The sequence below is a fragment of the Acipenser ruthenus genome, chromosome 19, assembly GCF_902713425.1.
Source record: "Acipenser ruthenus chromosome 19, fAciRut3.2 maternal haplotype, whole genome shotgun sequence".
NCBI classification, from domain to species: Eukaryota; Metazoa; Chordata; class Actinopteri; order Acipenseriformes; family Acipenseridae; genus Acipenser; species Acipenser ruthenus.
In genome coordinates this window covers 25,414,656-25,427,055 of record NC_081207.1, presented here as the reverse complement: position 1 = coordinate 25,427,055, position 12,400 = coordinate 25,414,656, and the positions used below count along the sequence as shown (strand labels likewise).

At 38.7% G+C, this 12,400-nt stretch overlaps 1 protein-coding gene across 1 annotated transcript; it reads left to right on the top strand.

Annotated features, from left to right (window-relative positions):
• The first annotated feature begins 2,243 nt into the window (after window positions 1–2,243).
• LOC117424059 (IST1 homolog) lies at window positions 2,244–9,424 on the top strand. The gene is made up of 10 exons (XM_034040085.3): window positions 2,244–2,374; window positions 3,805–3,900; window positions 4,172–4,352; window positions 4,567–4,654; window positions 4,908–4,991; window positions 5,350–5,460; window positions 5,815–6,009; window positions 6,206–6,319; window positions 6,924–6,972; window positions 7,205–9,424. Exons 2-10 carry the CDS (start codon window positions 3,813–3,815, stop codon window positions 7,360–7,362), a joined length of 1,068 nt encoding a protein of 355 aa, XP_033895976.1. The 5' UTR covers window positions 2,244–2,374; window positions 3,805–3,812; the 3' UTR covers window positions 7,363–9,424.
• Window positions 9,425–12,400: the final 2,976 nt, after the last annotated feature.

The following is a 12,400-nucleotide window of genomic DNA, read 5'->3' as shown; positions in this document are numbered from 1 at the left end:
ATATGTCTCCTGTAAGACTCCAGTCTATACGTGCAGTGCAGTATGGGAAGCCATTTTAACATTTAATCCTCAATTTTTGATATCCAAAAATGTATTTTTGATGTCAACAATGACACACATTTGAGACCCTAAATGTGTTATAAAGTGGATTAGGTTGCAGTAATCTGGAAGGAAACTTCTCTGCAGCAAATCCTGTACTTTTGTACTGTTGTTATCTGTACTGCACTGTAGATAGGGGATAAGTCATGAAAATCCATCTGTACATCCATGCACAACAAATCCCCACATAAAAAATAAAAAAATATATACCATGGTTACAAACTGCAGAGAGCAATATTGTATTACATAGATCTAGTTTACATTCACTTGAAAACAATAAAATGAATACATGTATCTAGGACTTGATTAATTTATGAAGTCACTGCAGGTTTCCAAAGTTGTCTTTTGATTCAGTTCACATATAAAGTATACAAGACAAACAATACCTTTTCCTTCCAGAAAAAACATTCTGTGAACCCTGAAGATTAGGAGAGATACAAAGTCTATAAAGATTACATAATTGAATGTATCCTATAGATACAAATTTTCCATGCATTTATTACCATGGTTAAATGGGCTTGCAATTTAGTGAAAAATAAAAAAAATAAAGCGTAGAACCATAAGCACAGCAGATCAGTTTGCCTATACTGTTTTAAAACCAAATGAGAATCAGCATACTGTGGATTTGGTTTTATCATTTCAGTATTTCATACACATTGCTGTTTGGAATGTTTTAATCTAGGAAAATCTGCATCTGCTATACTTCCACACACACTGGAGCATACTTGCATAGGTATGCCAAATCACAGCGCTACTAAGTAGAATTTTACTTGTTTATTTTTGTCATAAATGTCTTTTATCCTGATTTTCGGTTATATTAAATTTGAAGCGTGGCCCACACATACTCTAGATCTTAGAACAGTAATTCCTTCTGCGTGTAAATAAGACCTCATGATCTATAATTAACCTAAGAAATGTAACACATTAAAGTGAAAACCATGCATTAGTATTTGATATGTACTCCATGGGCAGTGTATAGTGCCTTCACCTTATTTTTTCCTGAAATCAACAACTACTTGGACTGAAGCCTGATCCACATCTTGTTTTGTGAGCTTTTTCTTCAGGGTGCTCACAGCTGTTGATCAAGGTGTTGTCCTGTGTGTTCTGTGTAATTCATGTCTGGCTATGAGACACCCATAGAAGTTAAAAGACCTTTTGCATTTCCAGGCACTTGATCAGGCCAACAATAATGACTACATAATAACTTATGAAAGGTTATTATTAAGCATATCTTGCTCATCCCAAAAACACATCGAGCTGTTTCTTGCAGGATCCCAGTGACTCATCATCCACAGCATGGCTTGGCAGTTTGTTCGATACACCCGTACGTTTTTGTGTAAACTGTTTATTCAACATTCATTGATATCATTCATTGATATCAACAATTCTATTTCTGATATTCAAGATGTCGACAATTCTATTTTTGACATAAAAAATGCATACTAATTAGCATCCAGTCTAGATTTTTTTTATATAAACATCCGATCTTAATTTTGATGGCTTTTTATCATATGCCTATTTTAAATCTTATTTTATAATGCATTCTGCTGTCCCTTGCTCTTTATTGTAGTAGAAAACAAATACCTTGCTTGGACATTGACCTGCTTCTTTCTCATTTCTGATTGCAAAGCAGAGACCACGTGGTGTCTTAATAAAGTAGAAATGAGGGAAAGCAGTACTGTGTCAGACTTCTTATTGTTATTATTATTATTATTATTATTATTATTATTATTATTATTATTATTATTATGCACAAACAAACAAAACAATTTGAAAACATAACAGAACTAGTAACAACAAACATCTAACTTCTTAAATCACTCTCCAGTCGTTGCCCTTCTAGGAATGCTTGGTACTGGAACCTGGGAATTAAATTTTCCATTATTATTATTATTATTATTATTATTATTATTATTATTATTATTATTATTATTATTATTATTATTATTATTTTCAAATTAAATACAGTACATAAACTGTTTCCCAAACAGTTAAGTGTTTCAAAAAACAAACTGAAGTCCATTTCTGTTACGGAATCAGGAGAGAACGACATTTTGCTGTGTTTTATTTATTCACTCACTAATGTACTTTTCTATTAACATAATAAACAATGCAGAAACAGAGGCACCCATATGTGATACATCCCGTTTTACAGGCAGGGTTGGAGAGGGCGGCTTGCTTCATGACGTGCTTCCTGGTGACGTCACGCGACGCAGTGTGCGGAAGAGAAGGAAAAAAACAAAAAAAATCATTATTATTGAAGGGCCTGTAACTGGTAAGACTATATATTTTGTGGTGAATTGTTTATATGCATGGGGGAGGTAAAATAGTTTTGTTAAAGTGGGAGACAAATAGTTAAATTTTGCTTTAGCGTGTCGTGGGGCAGTTTTACAGTTAAGGGCGATGTTTTTATTTCATTTGTGAATAGAAACGATCCAGTAACACCGTGCTGTTTCCTTGTGTGAATCGGCACTCTTTTACTGTTAAGCTCTAATCTGTTTTGAAGTGGTGTCCCAATTACCTTTCTTAATTGTTAACAAACTACCGTAGACTGTTTTTAGTTTCTTTTTATGTATTTACAAGTTATACATAGAACAGTGTTTCGCGGTAAATGTAATAATAGGTGTCATATTGGATAAGAAACTGTACAGACACAATAAGAACTGTACAGTGCTTTTTTTCTCAATTTCCGTACTGTCTTGAGTGATATTTTGACAGTAGTGCTGTGTTTTATTAACTAGTTGTCATGTCGTTGTCTTTCTTTCTTCACTTTACACTCCCCTACTGTAGTAGTGCTGTTGCGACTGAAAGTCCTGTCGGATGTTTTAATATTAATATTTCAGTTTTAGGTTATACGCATATTTCATCACGAGTGTGAGAGGTTTAATCATTTGTAGAAGTGTGCAATTGTTCGTGAGATACGCTACAGTACCAGTAATACACAGTGATGGTAGACAGAAATTGGGAAAATTCATAAGGCCCGGCCTCAGTCATACTAAGGGCGTTGTTATTGCATTTTAAATTTCTTTTTTTGTAGTTAAGGGGTTGTTCTATAAACACTCGATTTGTCAATGCCAGTTTGACGATGTCATTCGTAAGCACATGATTTGTGACTCACGTGCCGAACTAACTTGACACTCGACACTGGAAGAGAATGAATGAAAGAAATCGAGCTGCTGCTTGTGAAAATGTTTTCAAAACTATTGTTTCCTCCTTTTTATCTTTATTGTTCATTAGGGTGTTTCTACTAACGTGTACTCGATATATGCTGTCTGGGATGGTTTATTAAACTACAAGTATGTTACTTTATTAGTTACGACCATCACCTGCTATAGCTGCATACAAAATTCTAGCTTTTTATATCCTGAAGACTATAACACTTACATCCATATACATATAGGCAAAATGGTCCTCCATATATCCCTACACTCTGAGGATGAGGAAACTGAATGATCTGCAGAATATACTTTGTGAAAGTGAAAACAAATCTTGTAACGGATTGTTTTATAAAGAGGGGCATTTTATAGGAAAAGCAATGTATCTCTCTTCATTTACATTCGGCTTGAATTCTTCTACGTGTGGTAATTGTAGAGAGAGTGCTGTTTTAACAAGGAGAAAAACAATGGGGTGCAAACATGGCACTGTTGCAAACAGAACAGTAACCAGGCTCTATAAAACAGGTTTGCTGTCTGACTTTCTCTGCAGTGTACATCATGCTTGGCGGTGGATTCAAAGCAGAGCGACTTCGTGTCAACCTTCGGCTGGTCATGAACCGGCTCAAGCTCCTGGAGAAGAAGAAGAGTGAGTGTGTCACTTTATTTGCTTGCTGTCACTGTTTTTATAGTCTGTGGGTAATATGAAAGCAGTGTGTACTAGTGGTTAGAGGTACAGGACTGTGTGGAAGTGTGCTAAGGAACAAGGAGGCAAGATGTGGGGACTGTAGTGTTTAGGGCTGAAAAACTTAAGCTTATGTGATAAATATTTTCATCTCTGTATTAGAATGAATGAGCTGTGTTCGTATCCACATAGGTTCAACGTGTGATTGATTGTCTGTGTATCTGTCCCTCTTCAGCGGAGCTAGCGCAGAAAGCGCGCAAGGAAATTGCAGATTACCTGTCCACGGGGAAGGATGAGCGAGCACGTATTCGTGTGGAGCACATCATCAGAGAAGACTACCTGGTGGAGGCCATGGAGATACTGGAGCTTTACTGTGACCTGCTGCTCGCACGCTTCGGACTCGTACAGTCCATGAAGTGAGTGACTGCTCATGAAAGATGAGGGAATCATGAATAATAATAATGCTGGTTAATAAAATAATATATGCACTACATCCAACAAATTAACTGATGTATAATACTATTAGGAAGCTGGCAATCAGGTGGAGTTGGGCACCAACTATGCATTTGTTTACTAGGTCTTCAGTAATGACCACATAGAAAGCATTCTCTCTCCTGCTGTTGCTTCTAGGGAGTTGGAGCCAGGGTTACAGGAAGCCGTCTCTACTCTGATTTGGGCAGCCCCCCGTATGCAGAGTGAAGTCGTTGAGCTCAAGATTGTGAGTATGTGGTGGGTAGAGGGTGAATGTCTTATCTGTGTTATCTTTTTATGTTATTCATCCCAGCATTTCCAGATTCACTTTTCATAAAACAGACTTTTTAGTGTCTGTGGACAGCAGCAGATGACTCCCCATGCTGGGGCATTCAAGAGTAACCCTTTAGTAGGAATAGTCAAGGTTAAGGAGGCTTTTTAATTAGTTTCTTGTAAGATGAAATCCACAAGTAACATATTCCTTTCTTGTATCTCTGCAGGTTGCAGATCAGCTGTGTGCCAAATACAGCAAGGAGTATGGCAAGCTTTGCAGGTCAAACCAGATAGGAACTGTCAATGACAGGGTAAATTTATATCGCAATCACTGGGGTATACTGTAAACCCTTTTTATTTATTTATTTTATTAGCATGTCATTTAATCTTATTAATTGTGCTGTATTGTACACTGTGCAAAACAACACCGGTATTCCGTTTGCCCATCATCACTAGCATTGATGGTAACTAATGCTGAGTTTCATGAAAATTGGTAGAGGTAAGTGGATGTAAAGGGATTTTCAATATTTTAATATATAAACAGCGGATGTTCTAAATACTAATGCTATAGCGATCATTAAAAAAGCCCTTTCATGTACAAAGTTTATTTAAATAAGTGTTTCTCTATATATTTTAAACCTGTCATTATTGTTTCTGCACCCCTTGCAGCTGATGCACAAACTGAATGTAGAGGCACCCCCAAAGATCCTGGTGGAGCGTTACCTCATTGAGATTGCGAAGAATTACAACGTGCCGTATGAGCCCGACTCTATGGTCATGGTGAGTGCGAGTGAACCATCTAAATTAACAAATGCTCCACTGAGAGCTGTGCACACACAGTTCACCTGCGCATGGCACCATCGCCATGGCTGTCTGTGTATTATGATTCAAGCTCTGTGCCATGTACAGTAGTTACTGGACCTGTAAATTGTCATGATATTTGGTTATGATTACTTTATTGCCTCCTTTTTTCTTTCAATCAATTATTGAATAATTTCTATAATTTAAATGAGCTCATATCCCAGAGGATACAATCATGTATGTTGTTGATTGACTTTTAGTACAATTTTGTTGGTAAGAAGATTGTCTCTCTCTCTCTCTCTCTCTCTCTCCCTCCCTCTCCCTCCCTCTCAGGGCGAGGTCCCCACAGGTGTGGAAGCCAATCTCATTGATGTCTTTGATGAGAAGAGGGGGGGGCCCGGAGGAAGAGGTGGTGGTGGGGGAGGTGGCTTCATTGTGCCAGCGGGTGCAGTGCCCATGCCCATGCCCATGCCAATGCCCATGCCTTCACCGCATGTTCCATTCAACTACCCTCAACCCAAAGGACCTGTAAGACTTTTGCAGGTTTTTTTAACATGTACTTTAGTGCATGAATATAAATCGGTTACTATTACTGAGCAAAATTGCTTTACATTTTTTAACTCTTGAACTTTGCTTATGGAATCTGAACTTTTATGTTTTGTAAATCTGATAATTTTAAAGAGCATTAACTTTGTATTTATTTTTTTTCCCCTCTAACCACCAGGCAAACTTCAGTGGCCCTGAAGTTGGCACCTATGAGAGTTTTAACAACTTCCAGCCTCCAGTGCCAGGAATGCAGCCCCCACAGCTACCCAGCTGCCCCCCAACTTATGAGTCTGTAAGTGTCGCAGCTCCATTCCTCTGGACTGACACCAACAGGCAGCTAGAGCTTCAGGGAAGACCAACTTTACTATTCATTAGCAGATCACATGGGACAGACTTTGTTCAGCCTTGTCACTAAACAGTACTGCAGCTTTTAGTCGGAGCTTAATAATCGCACGCACAGAGCATGTTGGTTTCTTGCAACCCATTCCAGTTGTGCTGCTGTGAATTTCCTGGCCACCTGTCACACACATCTATCCCAGACAGTGCTCCCATTCACATGTGCATGTTTCAAGCCTTCTTTTTCATGTGAATGGAAGCTGAGATGTACGGGCTGTCGGGGAAAAAGGGATGAAATGCACTAACCTCATAAAACACATGGGTGACTCCCCCCCCCCCCCCCCCCTGCTAGACACACTAACCAACCACAGCTTATATTGTTATAAGCTTTCTGCAGCTGTTCAGTGGCTAACTGTAACCCCCTGCCTGCATCACACTGTGGGTTTCATTGTCCTGCTTTAAGTGACCATCCATAACCAGGGGTGTGTGTCCTAAGATTAATTGGAGGATGGTGTCTAGGTGCACAGAGGCAGGCATTGACTTGTGTCTCTTTTTGTCAGATTGATGACCTCACTAACAACACTTCTGTTCCTTCTCCAAAGGCTACTGGTAAGTGACACCTTTTGCTCATTAATTGATCAAACACAAAAGGGAGATTTTTAATGCACTCGGTGTGCTCAATACTCTCTTTGAGCACAGGTTTGTACTTCAAAGCAGGTGTTTACTACCTGCTTGACGAAAACGTTAACTTGTAATTGTGGGCTACTCTAGAAAGATGGTTTGAGCATGTGCGCCTAAGCTCTGCCCCACTCTGAAGCTGTCTCTTTCCCTGTGTTGCCAGGTCCCTCTCTGATCTACGACAACACTGTTCTCCCAGAACTGCCTTCGGTTCCTGACACACTTCCTGCGTCCTCTTTTGGTGGGAATTCTGCTCCCTCTGAGGATATCGACTTCGATGACCTGTCGCGCCGCTTTGAGGATCTCAAGAAGAAAACATAGACAGCATTGCGCCACCTGCCTGCTCGACTGTCTCGCTATTACTACTCCTAATTGTGAGGTGGGTGCGGGGAGACACGGAATCACAAGCTAAAAAGGATTGCTGTTCACCAGTGCTGCTGCAGATGTTATTACCAATACTTTTCTATTCTTTAAAAATATCAATACCTATTTATCATCTTTAAACTACTGAAATAGAAATAAGACCGATTTGGCATGAAAAAACAAAAGGCTATTTTTTGTTTTGTTTAAATCAGACAGAACTTGGACTTTAAATGTTAAATTGTATGTGTTAATAACCCTGTACAGTTCACCCTATTTCTAATGTAACGGAGTGAGTGCCTGTCTTTTGACGAAGTACATTACACATGTTGAAACTTTAAAGACTTTTTGATTAAAAATGTAGCTTTGTTTCTGTCTCTCAATCAAGACAGTCATGGCACTATTAGAGTCCAAATCTTTTTATAGAAAATAAAAGGTGAAATAAAAGAACTAAACACTCCAGAAAATATACCCAAATATCCCCCACTGTCTCATGTGGACCTTTTTTTTGCTCAGAAATCCTTATTTCTTAGGGATTTCCCTGTCTGAAACTGCATGCAGGTGCCTTTTAAATCTCATTAACCTGTATGGAACTGTGTGTGCTAGGTAGAGTCAAGTTAGAGGTTAAGGTTAACTTGTTTATACAGGCTGCATTATTTGGAACAATAAGGACATTTGTGTCTTTTTAATTAAAACACACATAACTGTTCTGTTCTGGTAATTAATTTTATCTTCCACAGCCTGTGGTACTTTATAACTGGTAATAGCCCACTGCTATGAACTGTCTTGCTTTTCTTTAGATTGGGAGTTGGGTAAAATGTAGGTGCCATTCGATTTTTGAATTCAAACTACATTGCTGAATGATTATGTATAAAGACAAACATTACCAGTGGGAAAAACCTAATGAGGGAAATGTTTTTAACCTGTTTTCTGTTCAAAACTGTAAAACACTAATGTGACTTTTAATGGTCAGCTGCTCTATCTATTAAACTGGGCAGTTTTTCTAAGGAATAATAACTCGTGGAAAATCCAAATATTATATAGGAAACACAAAACTTATGAATTGTGGGTGCAAATTCACATGAATTTAAATAGAATACCATCATAGGAACATCTGAAAAGAAAGAGTAACTATGAGTTGTTTAATACGAGATTGGCAAGCAGTGGGCTATTCACAAAGGTTTTCCTTTAGTATTCTTAGAATCTGTTGACAACTTGTTAACTGTTGCCAACAACAGTATAATTGATTAGACTAAAAAAACATGAATCAAGCTAAAGCTTTGTGAATAGGATCATTAATCATAATAGGATATAACTGATTTACAATGTATTCGTTGAATTTACCTTTGTGTTGTTTTTATGTATGTAAGTGGCCATTTCGTTTTGATGAGATCAGTTAAATGGGTTTCAAAGCAGTCATGAGGGCTTGTGTTTGTTCATGTGTTTATACCCCCTATGTTTATTAAGTAGGACTTTATTTCTGTGTTTATCAATCAGATTGAAGGGTGTGTTTATTAATTCTGAAGTACATGACCATTTTCTGTTCCCTTTTTAAATGGGGGGACGGGGGAGGGGTTGGAAAAGTCTGGGAAGTAATGTCATAAGATTATGCAATAAGTGGAACAGTATTTACGGTATTTTGAGCTGGCTATCGTATTAATAAATGCTGTTACTTATTGTATGAGGGTATCACATTACCAAAAACATTTCTTTCAAGCTGCAGTTATTTGAAGTGGGCCAGTTTAAGTGTATTTATTAATACCATGCCTAGTTCTTGTTGGATTGTTACTGTACATCCAATATATCCTTTCTTCTTGTTACACAGCCTTGGTTCACTTCCATACTTTTGTTTGGAGCGATTTCTGATGTAACTCAAATATGTTTATTTTTCATTTGTGGTGTTAGAAAGCATTTTCCAGGAGTTTTTATATTTCAGTTTGGTGGACACAACAATTTATTTACTCTTAACTGACATTTCTTTAAAATGTTTTGTCTGTCAAATAAATAATGTTATATTAAAACATATATGTTTCCAACATTTCTGATTTCAGGTTTGCAGAGATATTTTAGTGTACTGCTTGTAAATTTATTATTTTTCAGACAGAATGGGGTCTATTCAGATAATCTAACCGGCACTGTTTAGATAATTACAAAAACTGTAGTATCTGCTGTGTAGCAAATCTCTACAGTAACTATGCATGCGAGTCACTTTAGTGTACTTCTTGTAAAAATATGTATAACTGCAGGGAAGGACCTAATCTAATAATTTAAAAGATTTTTAGACAAAATTGATACTTAAAGATATTTTATGTAATGATGCTACTGAACATGAATTAGTTTAAAACAAGACAGTAGTTACAAATCCACAGAACCTCTTTACGGTGCCACCAACAGACCTTCACAGGCAATACCTGCTTTTAACCACCGGAGGGTAGGCCAATCTCACAAAACAGATTGAAAACAGTTTAAATACTTGGACTGAAGCTTGAGAATTATGTTAGTTTGTTACAAAATAGAACCCAAAATGCAAGCACATTTAAGAGAAAGCATTACCTAAAAACTAAATATTTTACCAAATAGATATATTTTTAAAGAAAAAGTATTACAAACTAAAATTGGCTGTAACTCTATCACAGGAAGGGTGGCACTGCTGCCGGGTCTTGCTTATCACTGGGCACGACCTGGTACGCACTCCCACCTGCAGCAATCGGGGGCTGCCCAGCAGCCGGGAGTGCCCATCTGAAATGAACCCTGAACTGAAAACAAACATTAACCAGTTGTAGTGTGCGTGTCTCTGGTTGGGTTGTGCAGAGCCAAACCTTAAATGTTGGAGTGATGTGTTTTAATCTTGACAGGAAAAAACAAACCAGCAGAGACAATTTATTAAACATTTACGTAACTGAGTTGCAGGTGATTAAATTGAGTGTCACTGTCTGCACTCTCCGGGCTCAAACTCACACCTTTATCACTGCCTCCTGCATACAGGTGAGCCAAATACTGGAGGTCCTGAGAGGAAGAGTGAGAGAGAGAGATGGAGATGAAAGATTAACCTGGATTATATAAAAAAGATACCCGACTACAGCCTTGGCGTCTGTTTGTAATTTACAACTATACAAACAAACAACAACAAATGCTTACTTTCTTGCGAAACTGTGCTTGTTTTTAAACGACACAAATGAAATGATGTCCTTTCTTCCAGTATTCTTATTATGATTTATTAAGTTGAAATCATATTATGATTATTATGACACAGAAGACATTCCATGTGAATTGCGTTTCAGTTTTGCGCTTCTAGTATTTCTAATCCTTCATTCGCAAAAACTTGGCTGGGAATGCTCAAGCCCTGCTTACCATGACCAGGTCGTGGATGGAGATGGGTGGGGGAGGGGGCTGAGGCTCCCCCTCTTGTTGAATTGGGTTATGTTGTGGTGCCCCCTCTAGGTGGCTGGGTGCCTGACAGTGCGGTTGTCTCCACCTTGTGGCCGCTGTCTGCCTGGCACTCCTGGCAGGGCGGCCGCGTCTTGGACAGTCTGAAGAGCTGCACGATCAAGAGGTTGACGGGAAACATCATGAGAGCCGACTGGACCCCCACCATCACATCTGCCCAGGAGAGCGAGTACATTCCTAACAAACAGACAGCACAAGCCATTACAGACCAGCCTTTTTGAGTGGAGATTTTCATGATAGCCAAAACAGTCTCACTAAGCTGCAGTAGTTGCATATCCAGGTCGATGGTGAGGCTGTCAGGCCCAGATGAAATGTTCCAGTACATGATGTTGCAGAGCATGGTGCAAAGCAGCAGAGAGAAGCAGCACGAAACCCACTGGACCCGAGTGAACCGGCTCGGAACCGGCCAGGTCAGAACCGACATCCACAAGTGCCCATCAACGAAATTGCGTCGTCCGCCACGTGAAGGTAGCGGAGGGAGAGAGAGGGAGTAATCTGAACAGGCCTGACTCTAAAACATTTATTAAACAACCTATATCACACATATAGCTGGAGCACAATATTACAGCACACCCTATGTTTCTGTTTTATGAAGCTATTAAATCAAACGTCCAGACAAATACACCACTGCATTAGCAACAGTCAAAGACTGTGCACAATCTTCCTCACTATTTGAATTCAGTGTAAATGTGCCTTTCAGAAATCCCATACCTTTGCAGCTACCCTTCCCCTATTAGTTACCAGCCGTTTCTGACCGCTTCTACAGTTGATGAAATGATAGCTGTGATCTTGGATGTTTATCTTTCCTTAAAGGTGCATGACAAAGATTCTGTAAAAAACTGTGCAGTTTGTGATACAGATACTTTGAATAACTAGGCACTCACTATCATACCCCTTACAAACTCTTTGTTTTGCTTCCGCATATTTTTTTGTCTTCTGCTTGACAAGCTTTGCTTCATGGCGTACCTATTTTCTTTCCTAATCAATCCTAATAGAGGTGGACACGCACAAGTCTATGCTATAACATGTTTAACACCCCAACGCTCACCAGGCCAGTTTTGGATGACACTGTCAATTAGATGTTACACCTCTACAAGCCCATACCAGCTAACAAACTTAAATGAATAAAACAAACCATATAAGCCCTTGTTAACCCGACTGTAAGCTGAATACTTCTAAACACAAAGCTGTTTCAGTCAACAGTCTGGTGTTGTGCTGTACCGGAACATGGTCAGCTGAGTTTCAGTGCCAGGGGGAAAGACTGTCCAGGGTGGCGCCATCGATGTCTGCAGCCTAAATTCCAATATTAAAAAAAAAAAATGTATGATACATACATTGAATTTTGGAAAAATGTTCTTCAATAATAGCAAAAAAAATCTTATCATTGTGGATTATTATTTTTTATTTCTTAGCAGATGCCCTTAGCCAGGGCGACTTACAATTGTTACAAGATATCACATTATTTTTACATACAATTACCCATTTATACAGTTGGGTTTTTATTGGAGCAATCTAGGTAAAGTACCTTGCGCAAGGGTACAGCAGCAGTGTC

Bases quoted from the DNA above. Each gene is read 5' to 3' on its own strand.
- LOC117424059 (XM_034040085.3), top strand. From the start codon at position 3,813: ATGCTTGGCGGTGGATTCAAAGCAGAGCGACTTCGTGTCAACCTTCGG. The intron at 3,901-4,171 runs GTGAGTGTGTCA...GTCCCTCTTCAG, and splicing joins GCTCCTGGAGAAGAAGAAGA to CGGAGCTAGCGCAGAAAGCG. The intron at 4,992-5,349 runs GTAAATTTATAT...CACCCCTTGCAG, and splicing joins TAGGAACTGTCAATGACAGG to CTGATGCACAAACTGAATGT.